The 23095-nt window shown below is 42.3% G+C and overlaps 1 protein-coding gene across 2 annotated transcripts in view; it reads left to right on the forward strand.

Moving 5' to 3' along the window:
- Klhdc10 (kelch domain containing 10) overlaps nucleotides 1-23095 on the forward strand; it is a 56987-nt gene that overhangs the window by 28559 nt on the left and 5333 nt on the right. For both annotated transcript variants that reach the window (XM_052719360.1, XM_052719361.1), the window contains 7 exons: nucleotides 8858-9079; nucleotides 11309-11463; nucleotides 14161-14309; nucleotides 18482-18566; nucleotides 19991-20057; nucleotides 20826-20873; nucleotides 22639-22778. In XM_052719360.1, the coding sequence (XP_052575320.1) occupies nucleotides 8858-9079; nucleotides 11309-11463; nucleotides 14161-14309; nucleotides 18482-18566; nucleotides 19991-20057; nucleotides 20826-20873; nucleotides 22639-22778 (866 nt within the window). The remainder of the gene's footprint in view (nucleotides 1-8857; nucleotides 9080-11308; nucleotides 11464-14160; nucleotides 14310-18481; nucleotides 18567-19990; nucleotides 20058-20825; nucleotides 20874-22638; nucleotides 22779-23095) is intronic.

Raw genomic sequence — 23095 nt, forward strand, 5'->3', positions numbered from 1 at the left:
ATTGTATTGAAAACAAAAGACAAAGGAAGTTTGGAGCCAGATTACCTGCATGTGAATCCAGGCTCTGCCATTGGCCAACTGTATGACCTTGGGCAAGTGCTGGCTTATTTTTTTTTTTAATTTCTTTGCCTCAGTTTTCTTATTTGTAAAGTTAGAATGGTGATAATAGTACCTACTTACAGAGAGAAATACCAAGAGAGAATGTTTGAAAAGCTTTTAATTACGTTTAGGAACATTTAGTTAATGTTAGCTGCTAGTTTTTATTGTTGTGATAATGCCAGGAATTTTGAGGAATTGCAGGGTAATTAAAAATAAGCAGATGGTAGGGGACGGAGCCTAATGGTAGAGCACTTACCTATATGAATTCAGTTCTCAGTGCTGCAAAGCTAACTGAAAACTAAGCCTGGTGTCACCCGTTTGTATCCTAGAAAGTGGAAGGTAGAGGCAGGAGGATTAAGAGTTCAGGTTAACGTCAGTTATATAGTAAGTTCTAGAACAGCCTGGGCTACATGAGGCTGCCTTAAAAAATGGTACATCGAATGAGAAACACTGAATATAATGTAGTTCAAAAGCAGGTATTCTTGATACATGATAGAGACTTTATTTATTTTAATTAGTTAGCTTTTTTTTGAGACAAGGTCTCACTATGTAGTCCTAGCTGGCCTGTAATTTACTATCTAGACCAGGTTGGCTTTGAAGTCACAGAGATCTGTCTATCTCTGTCTCTTGAGTGCTGGGATTAAAGATGTGCATCCCCATAACTGGCCTCACGGTGTTTTGTTGTTGTTATTGTTGTTGTTGTTGTTTTTAAAGACTCAGTCTCAATATAAATATAAATAAATATTATATATACATATGTGTGTATATGTGTGTGTATATATATATATATATAAAATGTATGTATGTATGTATGTATGTATGTATGTATATATCCCTTGCTGGTCTGGAACTCACTCTACAGACCAGGCTAGCCTTGAATGCATAGATCACCTGTCTCTGCCTCCTGAGTGCTGGAAATAAAGATGTGCATCACCATGCCTGGTTTGCTTTTTTTTTTTTTAACTAGTATTTTTTATTTTTATTTTATATTTAAGACAGGGTTCTCACTAAGTAGCTCTGGCTTGACTGAAACTTGCTGACATCAACTCACAAAGATTGCTAGATTGAAAGTTTGTACAGTTATGCCTGGTCTTGAGGAAACACTCTGGAACATTAGGAAGCTCTTATCACAAGTGTACCCTCACAGAGTGATAGTGAGTTGTTTACTCAGCAGGACTCAAGACTGACCCCAAGTTTCTAACATGCATCACAGACTGCTAAATAAGAGATCTGAAATTTTTTTTTTTTTAAGATTTATTTATTACATATACAGTGTTCTGCCTGCATGTATCCCTGCAGGCCAGATGAGGGCACCAGATGTCATTACAGATGGTTGTGAGCCACCATGTGGTTGCTGGGAATTGAACTCGGGACCTCTGGAAGAGCAGTCAGTGCTCTTAACCCCTGAGCCATCTCTCCAGCCCCGAGAGCTGAAATTTTATGCTGTCCACTCATTTTGGGAAAATTAGTTGTAGAGGTTCTTCTGATAATGTGAAAAATCCAAAATGAGGAAGGTTTGAATATATGAAGTTGTATGTGGAGACTCTAGTATACTTACCTGTGAAGCTAAGTCTAATTGCAGAGATTTCTAATAATAAGAGGAATTGTGTAATATGTGTGTATACATAGGAATTACACTCCATACCTAACATTGAGCATGTTGGAAGTAGTGCTAAGGTCTCACAGTTTGGGGTTTTAAAATAGACAAGTCTTATTGAGGGGATTAGGATAATGGCTTCATGAGAAAAGTGCTTGCTGTGCGTGCCTGAGGGCCAGTTTGGATTCCTTAGATTCCATGGAAGTTCCAGGGGGCATAGTACCTGTAATTTCAGTCCTGGGAAGGCTGAGACAGGGCTTCCCAGGAGCAAGCTGGCTAGCTAGACTAGCTGTATCAGAGCTAAATTGAGAGACCTTAGCCGGGCGGTGGTGGCGCACGCCTTCAATCCCAGCACTCGGGAGGCAGAGGCAGGCGGATCTCTGTGAGTTCGAGGCCAGCCTGGGCTACAGAGTGAGATACAGGACAGGCACCAGGCACCAAAGCTACACAGAGAAACCCTGTCTCGAAAAACCAAAAAAAAAAAAAAAAAAAAAAAAAAAAAAGAGAGAGAGAGAGCGAGCGAGCGAGCTTTCCTCAGTGACCAGGATGAAGAGTGATGAAGACTCCAGGGCAGCCTGGCCTCCATGCACACGCCTATGCTCACAATCACAGATGCATACACACCACACACACACACAAGCAAAAAGAGATCTTAGTAAAATATAGAGTTTCAATATTGAAATATATAGCTGAAGAGTAAGCATCCTTGTTGCAAGCTTATGCAATGAATAAATAAATAAATAAATCAGTTTTTTAAAAAGACATTTTAGTTGGGTGATGGTGGCACACGCCTTTGATTCTAGCACCCAGGAGGCAGAGGCAGGTAGATCTCTGTGAGTGTGAGGCCATTCTGGTCTACATAAATGAGTTTCAGGACAGCAAGGACAGGGAAACCCTGTCATAAAAAAACAAACAAAAGACATCTCACTAGAAGAATATATAAAAGTCTGGAATAGGCATTTACTGAAAGGAAAATTCTAATTGGCCAATTAACATAAAAAGTGCTTAACTTGGTTGGGCATGGTTGTCCATGCCTTTAATCTCAGCACTCTGGGAAGCAGAGGCAGGAGGATCTCTGTGAGTTCAAGGCCAACCTGTCTACATAGTGAGTTCCAGGACAGCTATATAGAGAAAGCCTGTCTTCAAAAACAAAAAAACAAAAGAAAAGTGCTCAGCTTCCTAAGCAATGAGAGAACTGTGTGTTCTAGCATGAGATAGGTTTGTAGACTAAACGGAAGATGACGGAGTGACTGTACCAAGAATTGGTATGCAGGTGGGGCTGAGAGATCCCTATGCTGCTGGTGACTGTGAAAACTGTTCGAACCCTTATCTAATCAAGATTTCCTGTAAGACTCAGAAATTCCATTTCTGGATTTATAGCCAACAGCAGTATACCCCCCCACCCCCGTGCACCCGAAAACATGTATGGAAATGTTAACAACATTATGAGCCACAGATTGAAATTATCTAAGTGTCTGTTCACAGAACTAGACTGAATAATAAGTAAGTTGTGCTGTATACTCACACAGAGAAATAAATGCTGCTTAACAATGGGAATGAGCAGACTATGTACACCATCTTCAACAGTATAACACAAAGGAAGCCACAGAACAATTGGAAATAAGAACCTAAAAGAATGTATTGTAGCATTTTGTTATACACTTTCAATATTATTTAGGGATGCATACCTAGGTATGATAGCATATAATATAGCTATAAAGAGAGTGCTAGTTTTATGATTGACAGAAAAATTAACAGGGTTAGAGAGATGACTTAGAGGTTAAAAGCATTTGTGGCTGTTAGGTTTTGATTCCCAGCACCCACGTGGCAGTTCACAACCATCTATAACTCCAGTTCCTTCTGACCTCCATGGGCACCAGGTATGCACATAACACCTATGCACGCATACACATCAAATCAGTCTAAAAAGAAAATTAGTTCTAGAAGTGAAGGAGTGAGTTGGAGGGTGCTGTGGTCAAGAAGAGAAAGCTTCTGGGAGTTGGCAGTACTTACACGTACAGGTTCAAAGAAAAAGTATGACTTTTTCCCCCTGATATAAAAATAGCAAAAATTCATTTTGTTAAAATTACTCACACTGTGGCCTTATATGTGTACTTTCTGTATGTAACATTTTAGTGCAAATTTTAATTTAAAAACATACCCTTTGCTGATAGGGAACAACCTTTTTTGAGATGGTTTCTCTGTGTAACAGCTCTGGCTGTCTTGGAATTCTCTCTGTAGACCCGGCTGACCTCTAACTCACAGAGATCTGCCTGCCTCTGCCTCCTGAGTGCTGGGATCACCACCACTGCTCTGCTAGGGACAAAATTCTTAACATCTAGAGATTATTTTATTGGCAGACCGTTAACAAGAAACCAAGAGGAAATAAATGTCATACTTAGTGGTAAAATCTGACTGGCATCCTCATTGAATTAAATTTAAAAAGACTGTTCAGTATCATCTCTGCTATTGTCTATTCAGTTTCAGCTAAAAACTTGAGTAGGATAAACAAAAACAAAATTACTTGCTGGGGGACCGGAGAGATGCCTCAGCACTTGATAAAGACCCTATTTGGGTTCCCAGCACCCACATGGCAGCTCCCAACTGTCTGTAACTCTAGTTCCAGAGGATCCGATGCCCTTTTCTGACCTCCTTAGGCACTAGGCATGCACATTGTATGTATGCTTACATTCAGGCACTCATACACATAGAAAATCTTAAAAAAAAAAATGTTTTGCTGGGTTGTACTCTTGTGAGGCAGAGGGAGAAGATCAATAGTTCCAGACTTGTCTGGATGTGGTGGTGCATGCCTTTAATCCTTGCACTGAAGAGGCATAGACAGATAGGTTTCTATGAGTTCAAGGCCAGCTTGGTCTACATAGGGAATTTCAGGCCAGCCAATGCCATATAGTGAGATCCTGTCTCAACAAACGGAGTTCAAGGCTGGCCTAGACTGCATACCCAGACCCTGTCTCAATAAAAGAAGCAAGAAAGACAACAGTGTTGGGAGGGGTGTGTAGCTCAGTTGGTAGCATACTTGCCTGTCATGAATGAAGTCCTGAGTTTCATCCCCACCACTGCAAACATACCTGTAGTCTCAGCATTCTGGAAGTAGAGGTAGAAGGATCAGGAGCTCAAATCATCCTTGGTTATTTAGAGAACTTGAGGTAATCCTGGGCTACCTAAGACCGTTGTCTCAAAGAAAGAACAAAATATACACGTTTATACACATATTTAGGAGTATAAATTGGTCCAGTTCAGCTATTGGAGGAACAGTACGGCTCTACAATAGTTTTATCTGTAAACATTTGAAACGTGTGTTCCTTTGACCCAAAAGCTCTGTTTCCAGATATAGTCATACATTTTTATATGACTATGTAAAAGAAACTTTATGCCAATATTATTTGTTATAATGAGAGCATTGGGAATGACCTAATCATCTGTTGTATAATCTCAGACAGCTAGTTGGTTTCTGTTAAAATTCAAGCCCGTTTCCCTAGTCACTATCCTCCTGTTTATCCCGAGTTAGAGTAAATGCTTGACCCAGGAAAGCCAGGTCCATGGTCTCACAGCTACATGTGTCTACTGGTTGTTAGATCACCTCAGCATGTAGGTTCATTTTCCATTTTTCACTTCTACATTTGCCTTTTTATTTAAAGTTTTTGCATTTTATGTGTATTTTATGCGTGCGTGCATGAGAGAGAGAGAGAGAGAGAGAGAGAGAGAGAGAGAGAGTGTGTGTGTGTGTGTGTGTGTGTGTGTGTGTGTGTGTGTGTGTGTGTGTGTTCAGAGGACAGCTTTCAGGACTGAGTTCCCTCCTGTCATGTACATTCTGGGAATTGGATGCTGGTCTTCAGGCCTGGGAGCGAACAACTTTACTGCTGAGCTCTCTGTGAACCCCTGATCCCATGTTTTCTAGTGAGAATTCTGGACCCAGGTAACCCAAACCTGGAGATGATTTTATTAGCCAAAAACTTGAGAAGATTCAGAGACTTTAGACTAAAACCCAATCTCATTTTGTCAAGATTGAGGAGCCTGTGCTATATGCCATATGATGAAAACTCATGCTTAGTTCCTGTGGCATTGCCTTGATAAATTGCTGTGATTTATTAAAAATGAAATGGGTTCTGATATGTGAGTGAAATGGGTGGGAAGGAGTGAGTACTCAGTGCAGCTAGCTGCAAAGGTCCCTTGACAGGATGGTTAGCATTTGTCAGGCACTGGTCAGATGCTCTTGACCCAGGCGTTTCATTTGAACAGACCCCGAGAGCAACAGAAGTGAGCTGTAGATTAGCCCAGCACTGTCTGATAGACATGTGAGCTGTGAACTTACTACAAAGCATGGTGTTAATATTTTTATTTAATCCATGCCATCTTAACACATCATGACTATAGAACTGGTAATTTGACATTCTTTTAGGGATGCTAAATCTTTGAACACAAATCCCAGTTTTGCCCAGCCCCATTTCCAGTGTGGCCAGGAACAACTGTGCCGTGCAGGGCAGAACTAGACTGTAAGCCCCACTGACAGTGTCACTGGCCCACACCTGTCACCATAACAGTTAACAGGTGCTGCCCAGTAATATTTAGGCTGAGAGTGAATGAATGGATACATTTTATGTCAAATCATCTTTTCATTTTGCCTCAGTATTTGATCCACATGAATTCTTCTCATCACAAGGATAGTTTGTGGTAAACTTGGATCACGTTCTCTGCTGTGTGTCCACTGAAGTCTAGAGGAAGTCCTAGAATGTTACTGTATTCTTTTCACATTTGCCCAAATGTGAAAAACCTCAAAGTTATCTAATGGCTCCTGGAAATGAAAAAATAATAACATTCTAGAGATTCTTAGTTCCTGTCTATTGAGCGTAGCAACTGTTTTAAGTTTGCCTTGCTTATTCCTAGATGTCTTTATAACTTGCAAAGATCATTCCACAGTCTAACACCTGTCCCTAGACCACACTCTCCCCTTCTTCCCCTTCTCCCTTTGCTGTTGGGGACTGAAGCCAGGGCCTCACACATTCTAAGCACTTGCTCTGCCCTTGAGCTCCATGCCATATATATTGGGAAAACCATGTCAGAGTACACAGAGATGGACATTGTTTTGAGTGCTCCTGTCACTGGTTACTTTGGCCAAAAGTTAAACTCAGGGAAACTTTAGGATGTGTTGTGTTTTTCCAGCAGTGCCTTCTAGGTGTTGTGGGTGATGCAGGCCAAGTATACATGCTGTTTGCCTTTGAGGAACGTTTACTGTTTGCATTAGAAAGACAAACAGATGAAATGAGTAGAGAAGAATCAGTTACTAACTAGTTCATTCTCAACGTTGTTCAGTGTTTTCTGTGAGCCTGTAAGTTAGAGAAAAGTGAATGCACATACATTTCTCTTCCCTCCAATAGCTCACTGTGACCTGGAAAGATACACACATAAGCCAGTGAACATTTAAAAACAGACCTGGGGGACAGTGATACTATCCCCAGCACAGATGAGATTTAGTGAAGGTCAGTGGCTTGCCCAAGGTATTGGTTGAAAGAACCTGGATTCAACCTAGATGTCATGGAATCCCGTGCTCATCTTGCACATACACTCTCTGGGTTTCCAGTGTGCCAGAAGGAAGCAGTTCTTCACTTGCATTAAGTCACAGCTCATTTGTAAATTCGCCAGCTGGTTGTAGTTGCCTGGCATTACACTCGTATTTACAAAGGTACACCGCTCCCATCTGATGACTGTTAGGTCTGCCCTAATGTTTGAGCAGGAGGCTGCTAAACCAGAAGAGCCCTCAAAGGGCTGCACAGAGTAGACTTGGGAGCGTTTTTACACTGGAGACTTGAAGGCCAAGATCAAAGCAAGGACTAGGACTGCTGAGCAGTGAGGCTGACTCAGCCCTAGTGAGTAAGTAGAGGGAGTAGTTTAGCATCAGAGGTCTCTGAGATGTTGACCCAGGCCACTAAAGGAACCATCAGTGATTTGTACACAAAACTGACATGGACCAGAGGAACTAAGATTCATTGTTGGTTTGTTTTTTGGTTGCTCTAGTTCTATGCATATTTTTTCAAGTTTTGTTCTAAAGTGTACCCTAGAAAGTGGGATTTTTGCTTAAAAAGACATGAAAGGCCTTATTAGGTTGGTAATAGGTACTTGTTAGTAAAGCATATTTATTGTCTAGCCCTGTCCTAAGTATTAATGAACATTATACTAGTATCAGCACATGAAAATAGAGATGTTTTTAGGACTATAGCAAATATAGTATCATCTTAGTCCATATTGTATTTTATCTTGTTTGGTTCTCTAGTCAAGGGTTCATGTAGACTGGTATAAGAAGTTGTAAGGATAATAGAAATATAAATAGTGGGCTTTTTTTCACCCTTTAAAATGATCTCAAAATAATTTTGAATGAAGTAATATGCATGTATATAATTTAATCATTTACTTATTGTATACTGGGGATTAAGCCAAGGGCCTTGAATATGCTAGGCAAGTACTCTACCCACTTGAGCTGTATCACTAGTCTTTTTTTCTTTTTTTAATTTTGAGACAGGCTATCCTTAAATTGCCTAGGTCTTGAACTTAGGCTCTGAGCCCAGGCAGGCATTGAAATTATGGTTCTCCTGACTCAGCCCCCCGAGTAGCTTAGATTACAGGCTTGTGCCACAGGCCTGGCTAGTAAATGTAACTGAAACTTTAGAAAGAGTCTGTGTCTGTAGCTCAGTGGTGGAGTGCTTGCCAACCATGCACAAGGCAGGTTTCATTTCTGTATCATAAAGAAAAAAATCTTTCCATTCTAGAACTTGCCTCCTTCCTGTTTGCCAAGCTTTGCTTTTGTCTGTGGTCCTGGGTCCTATCCAGGATCTGTACTAGGCCTCTCTTCTTCCTTTTCTTGAATTCCACATCGTCAGCCATTTCCTTGAGTTTACCATGCTGTGTCACCTCTCCTGGGAAAACTCTCTCCTAGTCTTTGAAATTTAGAAATCATGAAATAAAAATGGAGACGAGCTTCTTAAAATCTGAAGTAGTGTGTGAGTGTATAAAATAACCTAAGTAAATGACATGTATTGTGTTAGGAATCCTTGCTGACTCCCTTTAAGGTTCAAATGGTTGTTACTAATTATTTGTGTGTTCTTCATCTGTGGGCCACTTTTGGAAAACTGTCCTCTTCTTCCTTAGGCCACAGACCTCCCCCAGCCCGTAGTGGACATCGCTGTGTGGCAGATAATACCAATCTCTATGTGTTTGGAGGGTATAACCCAGACTATGATGAATCAGGAGGGCCGGATAATGAAGACTATCCTCTCTTCAGGGAGCTTTGGAGGTATCATTTTGCAACAGGCACATGGCACCAGATGGGGACAGATGGCTACATGCCCCGGGAATTGGCATCTATGTCACGTAAGTGCCAGCAGTTCTCAAAATTTGACTTTCAGGTTCAGTGTCACTTGTTCCTTGTTAGTAGTTTATACTATTGTAACATGATTAAGTGTTGTCACTGTGATGATAACACAGTGTGGTGACCTGGAATCCCTGAGTTCCTGGGTTTGAATCTAACTGTATAATATTGGATTGCTGGTTCAGTTTAAAGTATTATATATATATGTGTATATATAATATACATATATATATGTGTATACATATATATATACACACACAGGAAAATGTAATCAAAATGAAAAACTGGAGTTGCAACTATGGTAGTTAAAGCTATTAAGGAAGGGAAGGACTTCACTTCCTTACAGCATCACTATAAGTTTCTCCAGTGATTGCCATTGTATAAATGAAGAACTCAAGGTTCCATAGAAGCCCTGATAATCATAGCTAAGAGTGCATGCTCTGAAGCCAGACTGCCTGGGGTTGAATCCCAGCCCTCTTGAGGAAACCCTCAGCAAGTTATTTAAATTGTTCTTACCAGACATAGTGGTGCATGCCTGTTATCCCAGCACTTGAGAGGCTGAGAAAGACCTTTGCAGTGAGTCCCAGGCTAGTCTGGGCTACATAGCAAGATCTTATCTCCTGAAAACAAATAAACAGAGGAATTAAAACACAAACATTTGCTCTGTTTCAGTTTATCGTCTCTAAAAATGGAGGTTGGGCTCATTGCTTAGTGTAGAGCGCACCAAGTCCTAGATGCAGACAGCACAAAACGGGAGGCAGAGGAGAGGGGAAGATAACATTTACAGTTCCTACCTCATAGAGTTGTTGTGGAGATTAAGTTAGGGAGGTTAACTAGTTTTCCTGAAGTCACACTAGAATTAAATCCAACTCTTGACAGCACTACAGTATAGACTGTTCACCTCTTCGGGGCCGACTGTTGACTGCTGTGGGGGCAGACTGTTGACCTCTAACAGCTACAGGGCAGACTGTTGACCACTAACCACTGCAGGGCAGACTGTTGACCGCTATCCGCTGAAGGGCAGACCGTTGACCGCTATGGGGGCAGACTGTTGACCGTTAACCGCTGCAGGGCAGACTGTTGACCATTAACCACTGCAGGGCAGACTGTTGACTTCTAACAGCTACAGGGCAGACTGTTGACCATTAACCACTGCAGGGCAGACTGTTGACCTCTAACAGCTACAGGGCAGACTGTTGACTGCTAACCGCTAGGGCTAACTGCTATGGGGGCAGACTGTTGACCGTTAACCGCTGAAGGGCAGACCGTTGACCGCTATGGGGGCAGACTGTTGACCATTAACCGCTGTAGGGCAGACCGTTGACTGTTAACTGCTCTGGGGCAGACGGTTGACCTCTAACCGCTGCAGGGCAGACTGTTGAACACTATCCGCTATGGGGCAGACTGTTGACTGTTAACTGCTATGGGGCAGACTGTTGACTGTTAACTGCTATGGGGCAGACTGTTGACCACTAACCACTGCAGGGCAGACTGTTGACCATTAACTGCTATGGGGGCAGACTGTTGACTGTTAACTGCTCTGGGGCAGACGGTTGACCACTAACCACTGCAGGGCAGACGGTTGACCGCTACGGTGCTGTTAGCCACTATGGAGTATGAGTTAGCACATTGTGGGCTAAGTTGGGGAGCTACTGAAATGAGAGAGGCAGATAAAGAAGGGAAGAAAGAAAAAGAGAGGACTCTGTAAATTGTGGCAAACAGAAAAGATAAAGATAGAATACCAAACTTGTCTGCAGGATATTGATGTTGCTTTTGATCTGGTGGAGGATTAAACTGACAGAAACCATAGTATAAAATATAAAGATCATTCCTCCGACCGAAGATCCTTTTGATTCTCCCATCTGAGTCCTACAGGTTCTTTTCCAAGGCAAAGATGATAAATTGTTTTCCTCTGGCTTGCTGTGATTTGAGCTGTCTTGAACAGCAATGGTGCTCTGTAGTTTGTAGACTTGACATTGCTATGCACAGTTTTATTTAATGAATTCTATAAGTGCATTTGGCTGTGTATCATACATGTAATAGTGAACCATGGGAGATAATCGATATAGTGCAAATAAAGCCATTTTCTGAAGAATCCGGTAGTTCAGTGGAGTGGTCTTAATAAGATCATTAAAGTAGACATGTTTGAGCTTTTCAGATGATCTGGGTTCATGGTCAGCACACTGCAGGAAGCAATTGCATAAGTGGAATGTGTGTTTCTTCCTCCCCAGTTGTGCTGCATGGAAACAACCTGCTAGTGTTTGGAGGTACAGGCATCCCGTTTGGTGAGAGCAATGGCAATGACGTCCATGTCTGTAACGTGAAATACAAGAGATGGGCTTTACTCAGCTGTCGGGGGAAGAGACCCAGTCGTATATATGGACAGGTACTAATCTATGGCTAATGAATGGGGACTGTGCTTATTTCATATTTTTCTAGTCTAGCAGCAGTGTCAGAATACAGTGCTACCATTATTTTAATAGAGATTGGAAGTAAATTCATGTATCTTACCACTCCCTCTCTTGTTTTCACTATTCTTTGCTGGGGGTAGGCTAGGGGACAGCCTCAGGTATTGATCTTAGGAGCCGTGTCCACCTTCTGTCTCCTTTGAGACAGTCTCTCTGGGAGATCTGGGGCTGCTGAGGCCTCCCCAGCGTTGCTTTTACAAGTGGCTCCGACCACTCCTGTTTGTTTGTCTTGTTGTTTTTCATGAGTGTAGGGATGGAGCTCTGGTCCTTGTGCTTGCACACTGGCATTTTACCCCCAAGCCATCTTCCCAGGGCCACTGTTTGCTTCTGATCCAGTTTTAAGGTTAGGAGCTAGATCTACGTAGACATTTCTTTGCACAACCCCTAGTGCAAGACTGAGCTTTAGCATGGTCTGAGTCTGCTCTGATGATGGCCATCTAGGAAGAACTTTATTTCCTAAGAAGTGTAGCTCATCAAGAGACTCTACACAAAGCTGAACTAAAGCATGTAGAGACTGTTCGTAGGTCAGTTTAACCTTTGGTCTTAGTTTTATGTTTGTTTGGTTTGGTTTGGTTTTTCAGGACAGGGTTTCTCTGTGTAGCACTGGCTGTCCTAGAACTCACTCTATAGACCAGGCTGGTCTTGAACTCAGAGATCCACCTGCCTCTGCCTCCTGAGTGCAGGGACAAAAGGTGTGTGCTACTACCACTTGGCTTAATCTTTGGTTTGTAAAGTTATATCTGAAAGATAGTGGGCTACCCACCCTAACTAGACTTTTGAGACCCGTGCTTGAACTTGGAATAACCACCATTTAGTATCAAGCTCAGTCAGCTGTCTTGCACACAGGAGTGATTAAACCCTTCTGAGTTCTAACTGCGAAAAGGTTCTTCTAGACCACTCTCTCTGACTGCAGAGGCCACGCAAGCTCTAAGAAGTAGCTGTGAGCCGGGCGGTGGTGGCGCACGCCTTTAATCCCAGCACTCGGGAGGCAGAGCCAGGCGGATCTCTGTGAGTTCGAGGCCAGCCTGGGCTACCAAGTGAGTTCCAGGACAGGCGCAAAGCTACACAGGGAAACCCTGTCTCGAAAAACCAAAAAAAAAAAAAAAAAAAAAAAAAAAAAAAAAGAAGTAGCTGTGGCAGTGACTGAAGAGGAGTCTGGTGGAAATGTCAGCTCTGGGCTCCAAACTTCTAGGACAGTGCTAGCCTCGTTCCCATCTGTTGCTGCTGCTTAGGAGTGTGAGAGGCGGCTTTCAGGGGAAAGGCTCCTATCCACTGGCCCTACATTCTTGACTCTTAAGATAGTCACCGAACAGATACCTTTCTGGGTAGAACTAGCAAAGCTTTACTTTGTAAAGGTAAAACAGCCCCCAGGTTCTAGAAAAAGATTTAGTCATTTGTTCATGAACAAGGTTTCACATGTTGCACAGACTGGCTTCAGCCTCATGAATAGTTGGGATTATAGGCGAATGTCAGACACCTGGCTTTAGGGTCTGATTTATCTTTAACCTTTCAGAATTTTTGTTTGTTATTACTTGTGTGTGTGTGTGTGTGTGTGTGTGTGTGTGTGTGTGTGTGTGTGTGCGCGCGCACATGCAGCACAGCTCAAAGAGAACAACCTTTGTGGTTGGTTGTCTCCCTTGGCCGCAGGTTCTGGGGATGAACTCAAAGTTAGGCTGGCACTTTTGCCCACTGGCTCATCTTGCCAGCCCTTTAGCTTTTAATTTTTGAGATTCTTGGTAGGGTCTTTTGGTTTTGGGGGTTTTTGTTTTGTTTCTAAAGTCTCACTTTGTAGCTCAGATTGGCCAGGAACTCAACTCTGGAGCCTTTAACCTAGCCTCAGACTTCTTTCTGATCTTCTTGCCTCAGCCTCATGAGTACTAGAATTATAAGCAAGCACCATCATACCTGAGTCAAAGTCTGATACTTTATTTTATTTTTAGATTTTTGTTTGTGTGTATGTGTATTTTGCCAGCATGTGTGTGTGCTTAGTGCTCATGAAGGTCAGAAGCGGGTGTTGGGTCTCCTTTAACTGGAATTATGGGATGGTTGTGAACCACCACGTAGGTACTGGGAACTGAACTCAAGTGCTCTTAACTCCTGAGCCATTGATCAGCTCTGATATTTTATTTTTATATTATGTGATATGTGTGCACAGATGCCTAGGGAGCTGAGTGACAGGTGGGTGTGAGCTACCCAACATGAGTGCAGGGACCTGATTCCAGTTCTCTGGGAGAGAAGAGAGCACTCCAGCTGCTGAGCCATGTCTCTAGCCAAGATTCTCATATTTTAAAGGGTTAAAAAGAAGAGAAACCGGGCGGTGGTGGCACACGCCTTTAATCTCAGCACTGGGAAGCAGAGGCAGGCGGATCTCTGTGAGTTCGAGGCCAGCCTGGGCTACAGAGTGAGTTCCAGGACAACCAGGGCTACACAGAAACACACACACACACACACACACACACACACACACACACACACACACACACACTAAAACAAGACAAAACAAAACAAAAAGAAGAAGAGAATTTGATACAACATGATTTGGGGGCATTGTTAAGTTTATGTTCTGTAATAAAGTGTTAAGGATTAAGGAGTCATTCTTATTCACCTTTCTACAGGCTATGGCCCTCATCAATGGTTCCCTTTATGTCTTTGGGGGAACAACTGGCTATATCTACAGCACAGATCTGCACAAGTTAGATCTCAATACCATGGTGTGGACACAACTCAAACCAAACAACCTGTCCTGTGACCTGCCGGAGGAGAGGTGAGGTGCTGGGGCTGAGCACGGTGGTCTTTCTTGCTGAGATTCGAGCTTTTCCAGAATCTTGGCACCAGGAAGAAAGAACTCGCTTGATAAAGTAGTTAACTGGCACGTGGGTCCAGATCAGTGGTAAAGAAAGGGCTGTTGGTGAAAATACAGTGTTTTCCTCTAAGTGTAGAATTTTTAAAATATTATTTCTCTTGTATGTTTTAGTCTTTTAGTAGCAAGAAGCTTGTAGTTTTGAAAGGAGCCAATGGTAGCAGTTGCCGATAAAAGTCATAATGAGGGTCAGTGAGTGTGGATTGGAAGGGGGGCAGATGGGAAGAGAGATGATGGATGGAGGGTAGCTGGGATAGTCCTTTATCTCACCGTCTCTGAAACATCCCAACATCCTGCTGCTTTCTGTTTTTTGTTTTTTGTAGCCCAGGCTGGCCTCGAACTCACAGAGATCTGCCTGTCTCTGCCTCCCGAGTGCTGGGATCAAAGGTGTGCCCCACCACCGCCCATCCTCTTCTGTTGCTTTCTACTGATGGCCTTAGATCTTTCACCTTTCTTTCCATAGGAATAGTTACCTCTTAGAATTAAACTTAATGACAAACTTAGTATTATTTTCCTGAGTTTAAAAACAAAGTAAATATTTTTTAATTTCCTCTCTTCAGACTAATTGGGTGTCTTTTGTTGCCTTTAAGCAAAATGTCAGCATTTGCTGTACTCTAGTATCCTTACAGTAGCATGTTGGTGGGCTGGCTATTGCAGAGTTACTGGGAGGAAATGGGAGGTAGCTATTAATGCAGTTATTTGGATATAATTTATGCTGAGAGCACTAGGGGCTTTCAGGGAAAAAAAGACAAAGCATTTTCACATAGTGGCCTTCTTTAAGTTATTTTATGGACATTGTTGCCACTAGAAGACTTAAGGCAGGAGGATTAAGAATTCCAGTTCTAGCCGGGCGGTGGTGGCGCACGCCTTTAATCCCAGCACTTGGGAGGCAGAGCCAGGCGGATCTCTGTGAGTTCGAGGCCAGCCTGGGCTACCAAGTGAGTTCCAGGAAAGGCGCAAAGCTACACAGAGAAACCCTGTCTTGAAAAACCAAAAAAAAAAAAAAGAATTCCAGTTCTAAGGGGCTGAAAGAATGGCTCAATGGTTAAGATGGCTGGCTGCTCTTCCAAAGGCCTTGAGTTCAATTCCCAGCACCTGTATGGTGGCTCACAACCATCTATAACTAGTCCCATGGGATTCTATAGTTGTTTTTTAAAACTCTTATTCTTTTGGCACTTTTGGGGGCGCCTATCACCCAGCTCCCAAATTCTTTTTGTTTTGTTTTGTTTTGTTTTGGTTTTTCGAGACAAGGTTTCTCTGTGTAGCTTTGTGCCTTTCCTGGAACTCGCTCTGTAGAGGCTAGCCTCAAACTCACAGAGATCCACCTGCCTCTGCCTCCCAAGTGCTGGGATTGAAGGCATGTGCCACCACCGCCCGGCAGCTCCCAAATTCTTATGAATGCCTGGCCTTAGCTTGTCTTGTTTCTAGCCGGTTTTTCTTTTTTTTTGAGCTGAGGATTGAACCCAGGGCCTTGCGCTTGCTAGGCACTGAGCTAAATCCCCAACCCAGGCTTTTCTTAACTTAAAATTATCCTGTCTATCTTTTGCCTCTGGACTTTTTTTTCAAGACAGGGTTTCTCCATGTAGTTTTTGGTGCCTGTCCTGGATCTCACTCTGTAGCCCAGGCTGACCTTGAACTCACAGAGATCCACCTGGCTCTGCCTCCCGAGTGCTGGGATTAAAGGCGTGCGCCACCACCGCCCTGCCCTATATGCCTTTCTTTACTTCTTACTCCATGGCTTGCTTGTAGCTAGGTGGCTGGCCCCTGGAGTCCTCCTCCTTTTCTCGACTCCAGATCTTCCCAGATTTCTCCTCCTATTTATTGTCTCTGCCAGCCCCGCTTATCCTTTCTCCTGCTTTGCTATTGGCTGTTCAGCTCTTTATTAGACCAATAAGGTGTTTTAGACAGGCTCAGTAATACAGCTTCACAGAGTTAAAACAAATGCAACATAAAAGAATGCAACACATCTTTACATCATTAAACAAATGTTCCACAGCATAAACAATTGTAATACATCTTTATTCTATGCTTCCCCCTTTTTGTCTAATTAAAAATGAAAAATTTTAACTTTTTTTTTTTCTTTTTGAGACAGCGTTTCTCTGTACAGCTTTGTGCCTTTCCTAGAACTCTTTAGCCCAGGCTGGCCTCGACCTCACAGAGATCCGCCTGGCTCTGCCTCCCGAGTGCTGGAATTAAAGGTGTGGGCCAGCACGCCTGGCCTATGTTTCTTGATTATCCTAAATTGTTTATAAATAATAGCTTTCAAAAACTAGAAGTTTGCCTTACATTTTTAAATGAACTGCATAGGTACAATACCTTAAACAAGAGTAGAAACATATATATATATATATATAGTGTGACAAAAATAATGTGAAGACATCTTTAGGGGTCCCTGAGAAAATTGAGATAATGATCAAGTCCTGGGAAGACCAGCAGCAGTAACCTTTGTTGATAGATATTACCTGTCAAGGTTCAGAGGTCTCCCTTGATCAAACCTGATCCATATTAACCTGGAGTGAATCCACAGCCTCTTGTTTCCTGTGGAAACAAAGCATTTTTAACTTACATTTTACAAATATACTTTTTGACTTTTATTTTAAAGTGAAGGCATCCCTAAAATGTCTAGGCTGGTGTGTGTCATCAGTCCCCCTTCAGTCCCATGTCTCTCGGCAGCTATTGATTGCTTGTCAGCAATCAAAACATTCAAAATCAACACAATGACACCCAAGATCCAGACTCCCTCTGTGTCTCCCTTCTCGACATGGCTTATTCTTTTTTATATTACTTTACTTCTCTCTTTAAAGACTTTATTTTTAAACTATTCATTTTTTTCTATGGCTATACCCTTTTTCTTTTCTTAAGCCTACACACATTGTTAAACACACTATTGTCTGTTTAGGGTTTTTCCATTTGTACCTCTTGTACTGTGTGTCTTTTATCCTGTAAGGCCAGTGAAAGAATGGACTTTCCAAAGAGAGAAAGCAGGCAAAGAGAGATCAAACTTCCTTCTTCCAGATCTTTTATATAGGCTGCCAACAGAAGGTATGGCCCAGATTAAAGGTGGATCTTCCCACTTCAAAAGATATGGATTAGGCCGGGCGGTGGTGGCGCACGCCTTTAATCCCAGCACTCGGGAGGCAGAGCTAGGCGGATCTCTGTGAGTTCGAGGCCAGCCTGGGCTACCAAGTGAGTTCCAGGAGAGGCGCAAAGCTACACAGAGAAACCCTGTCTCGAAAAACCAAAAAAAAAAAAAAAAAAAAAGATCTGGATTAAAGATGTGTCTTCCCACTTCAAATGCTTTAATTAACAAAAAAATTCTTTGCTGGGAGGTGGTGGTGCACGCTTTTAATCCCAGTACTTGGGAGGCAGAGGCAGGCGGATCTCTGTGAGTTTGAGGCCAGCCTGGTCTATGAAAGGAGTTCCAAGACAAGCTCCAAAGCTACACAGAGAAACCCTGTCTCGAAAACAAACAAACAAAAAACAAAAAAAGAAAGAAAATACAAGTCAGCAAGTTGAAGAAAAGAAAAATAAAACTAACCTTAGAGGTAGCTAAGGTTGCCATCTAAGATGGGAACACCCTTTCCTTCCTGTGTGTTTGCACACTGAAAGGTTTTTTTTTTTTTTTTTTGGTTTTTCGAGACAGGGTTTCTCTGTGTAGCTTTGCGCCTTTCCTGGAACTCACTTGGTAGTCCAGGCTGGCCTCGAACTCACAGAGATCCGCCTGGCTCTGCCTCCGGAGTGCTGGGATTAAAGGCGTGCGCCACCACCGCCCGGCTGCACACTGAAAGTTTTAAGACTGGCTGCAGTCTATTTCACATGGAGCTCATTTCCTTTCCAGTTAATGGTATGAACAGAACTTTGGGATGGATTAGCCGTCCTTTGTTTCTTATTGATTGTATACTAATGCATTTTATGCATATTCTATAGTTCATTTAACTAGTTCACTATTAGTTAACACTTAGGTCATTTCTAATAATTTATCATCATAAATAATGGCAATATTTAGCTAATAAAAACCTCACAGCTAAACCTTAGGGAGGTCATTTTCACCTAGTTATATTTTTCAATATTTTCAGGTACAGACATGAAATTGCTCATGATGGGCAGAGGATTTACATCTTGGGAGGAGGGACTTCCTGGACAGCCTATTCCTTAAACAAGGTACTTTTTTTTTTTTCCTTAAAGAAGTAAAAGGTGCCGGGCGGTGGTGGCGCACGCCTTTAATCCCAGCACTCCGGAGGCAGAGCCAGGCGGATCTCTGTGAGTTCGAGGCCAGCCTGGTCTCCAAAGCGAGTTCCAGGAAAGGCGCAAAGCTACACAGAGAAACCCTGTCACCAAAAAAAAAAAAAAAAAAAAAAAAGAAGTAAAAGGTAGTGGGAGACAATAGGCAGAGGAATATATCTTACTAATCAAGATGATTCTGTTAGTATTTGAATTTTTGAGCAGCTTCCTCGACACTTGTGTAGAAGTAACCAACCGTCTTATTAAGTAAGAAACACAGAGCCAATGCAGAGATGAAAGCCAAGAGGTCAGAGCAATAGCTAAGAGCTAAAAACCTTACCCTTCACTGTGGCGGTGGTCCTACCTCTCCGAAAGAGACCTACTTCCTGTGTGTCTGTCTTTATAAAGACTTTCTGTTCTGCCTTCTCATTGGTTGTAAGCCCAATCACATGACCTCCTCGTCACTGCCTGTCTGTACAGACCTCCAGGTCTTCTATGGTTTGTATTGAGATTAAAGGCGTGTGTCTCCATGCTGGCTGTATCCTTGAACACACAGAGATCTACACTAGCTCTGCCTCCCAAGTGCTGAGATTAAAGGCGTGCACCACCACTGCCCAGCTTCTGCTAAGGCTTGCTATTAGTTCTGACCCCCAGGCAACTTTATTTATTAACATACAAATAAAATCACATTTCAGTACAAATAAAATATCACCATACACTTGTTTTTGATCAGCGTTCTCTGTGACAGAAGGTTAAACTCAGTGCTCCTGATGTGCTTTGCAGCTGATAGTCACATTTATCACACGCTGAAAAGTCTGTATGAACATTGTGGTGGATGAGGACGATAACTAGAGAATGTATAGTAATTAGAGTTGGAGTCAGTCTTCACAGAATGTCACATCCCTCTCGTTGGTGCAGTGCATTAAAAAGGACAGACAGGCTTAGGGCTGTACATTACTGATTCCAGAGAGCCCAGCTCCTTAGGGCTTTTAGTCCTCCATCCCCATGGCATTTAGAAAATGTCACAGTTAGAAATCACAGAGGAGATCTGGGTCAGGTGACAGAGCTTCTGGCCTGCCTTGGACCTTTAAGGAGTTTGTTGATTTGTCCCATTCTCTTACCAATGCTGCTTTTTTCCGTCACAAGAATGTTTCTCGCTCACTGTGGAGATGTCAGAGGAGTAGCACAGCATACAGAGCGCTGAGAGGCACGCATGCGCACACGCTTCTCTCCTCATTCTAGCCTTTTCTTTTCATTTTTTCTAAAACTGCATTCAAAATGTTCATTTTCAAAATCTGCTTTTATAGTAATAAGATTACAGCTATTTACTTGTACATATGTGCTTTTTTTTTTTTCCTTCCAAGATCCATGCATACAACCTTGAAACAAATGTATGGGAGGAGATCGCAACAAAACCTCATGAAAAAATAGGTAAATTAAAAGTATTGATTCATGTCTTTAGCAAATGTATTTTATACTTGTTGGGGGGGCGGGGTAAGGGTAATTTTCTTAAGTGATATGGCACATAAAATAGTTATTAAAATGATGTTAGAAGTTCCTTTATTCTTCAACTCAGTTGTTATTCTCTCTTAGCTACTGAGCAGAGAGATTTTAATAGGGATCACTGAGTTATGTGGCACAAGCGAAAGAACACATGAGAGATAAGAAATGGAGCCGGGCGGTGGTGGCGCACGCCTTTAATCCCAGCACTCGGGAGGCAGAGCCAGGCGGATCTCTGTGAGTTCGAGGCCAGCCTGGGCTACCAAGTGAGTTCCAGGAGAGGCGCAAAGCTACACAGAGAAACCCTGTCTCGAAAAACCAAAAAAAAAAAAAAAAAAAAAAAGAAATGGGCCTTAGGGACTGGAGAGATGCTTAGTGGTTAAGAGCTCGCACTGCTCTTCTGGAGGACCTGAGTGCAGTTCCCAACATCAGGACCGTACAACCTCCTGTAACTTTAGCTTGAGGCACTGTGAGTTCCTCTCCGGGGGTCTTTGAGGCATACACATGTATTATATACACATACTCACACAAGAATGAAAAAGAGAAAAGATAATGGGAACTTAAAATCTGCCCATCTATGACACTGTCACCCCATCCCTTCTCCTTTCTCTGTTTCCCTGACACTCCATCAGGAAGAACTGGAATGGCTAGCTGTTGTTTTCTTGAATAATGCAATTCCTGTATTTATGTGTTTGACAGGTTTTCCTGCAGCCCGAAGATGTCACAGCTGTGTTCAAATAAAAAATGGTATGGAGTCTAACTAAAATTTTGATTCATTTCTGTAATCTTACCTGCTGAGAATGACTGATTTCCTGATTAGCTCCTCTAAGGGGTGCATAATTTTGTAATTTAAACTTAAAGGGAACTCTAGGCAGTTTTCAGAATGTAAACTAGTTTTGTGTCTGGGCTCTCTCTGTTAAAAGAACTCTGAAGTTGATGATAAATAAGCTTTTATTGGATCTTCCAGCATGATTTATGGTTCTAGCGCTGTGAGTGCTTGCACAGATAGACCTCGGTGCACATTGTACTAAAATTGTAATAACTTCTCCAGAATACTATAGCATAAAGTTTATTCTGTTCTCTATCTGATGTCAGAACTCTGAGTTCATCCCTTGGTTCTCCTGTAGCAAAGGCCTTGTATGATTTCAGAAAGTAGCAGCTACTTGAAGCATGATAACAACTCTTCTTTGGCTAATATTTCTGGCTTTTGATTTACAGGACATTTTATAGTTTGACATACCTCCTTGAGCACCCCTTACTCTCCCCCCCACCTCTGGGAAGGGGTATATGCCGGAACTTGATAGCCTGTATCCTTTTAGCATCCCACTTCAGATTTAAGTAGTATTTATCTGCCATTTTTTGTACACACGGGGACTTTTTAAAAATTATGCTTCTGCTTTTTGGATAAGAATTATAGGTTGTGACACTGTTCTGCTTTGCCTCTGAGAATGGAGCTATTCTTTAAAGTTTTTCTTGAGTCCCAGCCAAAACAAAAGTTCCTGGTATATTTTATAGTTTAATTAAGTATTGGCTTAAACTTGGTCCAAACTTGACTTAGCCATTTATTCATTTGCTTCCTGGGAGCCATGCATCATTCAGTTGGAACTTCTGGGCCTTTAAAAGGTCACATGGTCTTTGCTACGAGTTGATCAATAGTTAAAACTAACCCACCCAGAGCTATACAGATCAAATGAGCTTTGGCTATATTTATTTACTTACTATTTATTTGTTTGTTTGTTTGTTTATGGTGGTTTTTCCAAGACAGGGTTTCTCTGTGTAACAGCCCTGGCTGTCCTGGAACTCACTCTGTAGACCAGGCTGTCCTGGAACTCACAGAGATCTACCTGCCTCTGCCTCCCCAGTACTGGGATTAAAGGCGTGTGGCACTGCATCCAGCTCATCTCTTTTTTTTTTTTTTTTTTTTTGTGAGGAAGGACCCATTTTGTGGTCCAGACTGTATATAATATTTTGTGGTCCATTTCTGCATATGCAGAAATGCAGTGAGCATTTCTCCTAGGTGAAATGTCCATGGGGAGGATATTTGTTGGTAGGAATAAAAAAAAAATGCATGCTTTTTCCAAGATGTTACTCAAAAGAAGAGTTGAAAGACTGGTTTGTAGCTGTGTTTTGTTTTTGATTAGTGTTTTCTTGTCTAGTGGGATTTTAAGCTTCTCTTGGAAATGGAGAAGCAGTGGCTAGCCTGCTCCTTCCAGGGCGTCTCCCTTGGGCTGCATGGCCAACCTCCTTCAGAGCATGAGCTTTCCCCAGACCTCAGTTTCTTTATTTCCAGCTTCCTGTTCCTTCACTTTCGGTGCCTGGAACCAAGAAATGTTTAAATTTGAGAAGCTGACATGAAGCCTCCCTAGAGGCTGGCATCCGTAGTCCCAGGGAAATGTCCCAGCTCTGTTGAGGAATGGCCCACCTGTCAGCTAACCATATGTTCTCCCGGAAGACATGCTGTAGCTGCAGCTCACGGCCTTTGTGTGCTATTGGCTTTCTCCTTTCTTGGCAGATGTTTTCATTTGTGGGGGCTATAATGGAGAGGTGATCCTGGGAGACATCTGGAAGCTGAGTCTGCAGACTTTCCAGTGGGTGAAGCTCCCTGCTACCATGCCAGAGCCTGTTTACTTTCACTGCGCAGCTGTTACCCCCGTGAGTTTGTTACACCATTCTTACAGAGTGGGTTGGGAGGAGTCTTAGCAAGGAGAAAAGATGCTGATGGTGACAAACTGTGGGCTACGAAAAGGAGAGGAAAACACTACTCCATCCAGGTTGAAAAGAGCACTATAGATGTAAAGGAAATTCAGTATGTGGTTATTTTAGGTCCTAACAGTCCATTCTAAGGTGTTTCCTAAGAGGGCAGAATAATATTATCCTTTGGTACCATATTATTAAAGATACTGTTTTTCATCTTTATATTACCAGCATTTGATATTTTGGATACTCATTATACTCTAAAATTAATTGTT

The sequence above is a fragment of the Peromyscus californicus genome, unplaced genomic scaffold (genome assembly GCF_007827085.1).
Source record: "Peromyscus californicus insignis strain IS unplaced genomic scaffold, ASM782708v3 Scaffold_6__1_contigs__length_162567912, whole genome shotgun sequence".
Classification (NCBI taxonomy): Eukaryota; Metazoa; Chordata; class Mammalia; order Rodentia; family Cricetidae; genus Peromyscus; species Peromyscus californicus.